Source organism: Triplophysa rosa, unplaced genomic scaffold, assembly GCF_024868665.1.
Source record: "Triplophysa rosa unplaced genomic scaffold, Trosa_1v2 scaffold493, whole genome shotgun sequence".
NCBI lineage: Eukaryota > Metazoa > Chordata > Actinopteri > Cypriniformes > Nemacheilidae > Triplophysa > Triplophysa rosa.
The window spans coordinates 29,102-30,325 of NW_026634500.1; the positions used below are offsets into that span (position 1 = coordinate 29,102).

At 40.4% G+C, this 1,224-nt stretch overlaps 1 protein-coding gene across 1 annotated transcript in view; it reads left to right on the forward strand.

Moving 5' to 3' along the window:
• Nucleotides 1-1,207, forward strand: part of LOC130550954 (protocadherin beta-14-like) — a gene marked incomplete at its 3' end in the record, with an annotated part of 5,228 nt that extends 4,021 nt beyond the window's left edge. The window contains exon 2 of the mRNA XM_057328491.1: nucleotides 24-1,207. Within this exon, the coding sequence (XP_057184474.1) occupies nucleotides 24-1,207 (1,184 nt within the window). The remainder of the gene's footprint in view (nucleotides 1-23) is intronic.
• Nucleotides 1,208-1,224: the final 17 nt, after the last annotated feature.

The window sequence follows — 1,224 nt, forward strand, 5'->3', positions numbered from 1 at the left end:
GGCAAGTACTGCTGGTTATTTGGTTTCTCTCTCTCGGTTCAGCTCTCGGGCAGGTCAGTTACTCCATTCCTGAAGAAATGGCGAAAGGCTCTTTAGTCGGTAACATAGCGCAAGATTTGGGTTTAGATTTAAAGAGACTGAAATCTGGTAAAGCTCGTATTTATACAGGAGACAGCGCTGAATACATCGAGCTGAATAAAGACAAGGGAGTCCTCCTTATCAAAGAGAGAATAGACCGAGAGGCGCTATGCGGACAGACAACGCCTTGCGCACTACATTTACAGATTATTTTTGATAATCCAATGGAACTGTTTCGAGTAACTATTGAAATTACAGACATTAATGACAATTCCCCTATTTTTAAAAGAAATGAGAGACGATTTGATATAAGCGAATCGGCTGTCGTGGGATCAAAGTTTATGCTGGAGAAAGCGATAGATGCAGACATCGGTGCGAATGGCCTGCAAAGTTATTTTCTACAGCCTACTGATCATTTTAATTTAAAACTTCATGGTCAGAGTGATGGTAGTAAAAAGGTTGAAATGATTCTACAAAAGCCTTTAGACCGAGAAAAACAGGAGAACATGTCTCTGGTATTAACGGCAATGGACGGTGGAGATCCACCGAAGTCAGGGACCGTTCAGATACATATAACTGTGATTGATGCAAACGATAATGCTCCAGTTTTTACTAAACCTATGTATAGAGCAATTATTAGTGAAAATTCTGAGGAAGGAAAATCAGTCATCTCTGTTAGTGCTTCAGATTCAGACAAAGGGGCGAATGGCGAGGTCGGTTACTTAATTGCGAACAGTGACGGCGTATCTGATTTTTTCCAAATAGATGAAAATGGCTTGGTGACGTTAGTAGGAAAACTCGATTTCGAAACATCCAAGCATTACCAAATTGATATAGAAGCAGTAGATAACGGTGGCCTGTCAGATTCTAGTAAGATCATAATAGACGTGATTGACGTAAATGATAATGCGCCCGTCATCAGTGCGATGTCAAAATCTACAGCAATACCCGAAGATTCGCCTCAGAGCACAGTGATTGCTATAGTCAGTGTTAATGATCCGGATTCCGACAGTAATGGACAGGTTCAGTGCATTGTAAATGAAAATATTCCATTTACAATTAAATCAACTTCTAATGGATTTTACAGTATTGTGACAGACGGTGATTTAGATCGGGAGGGAGAGTCCCAGTATAATATCACTGTGA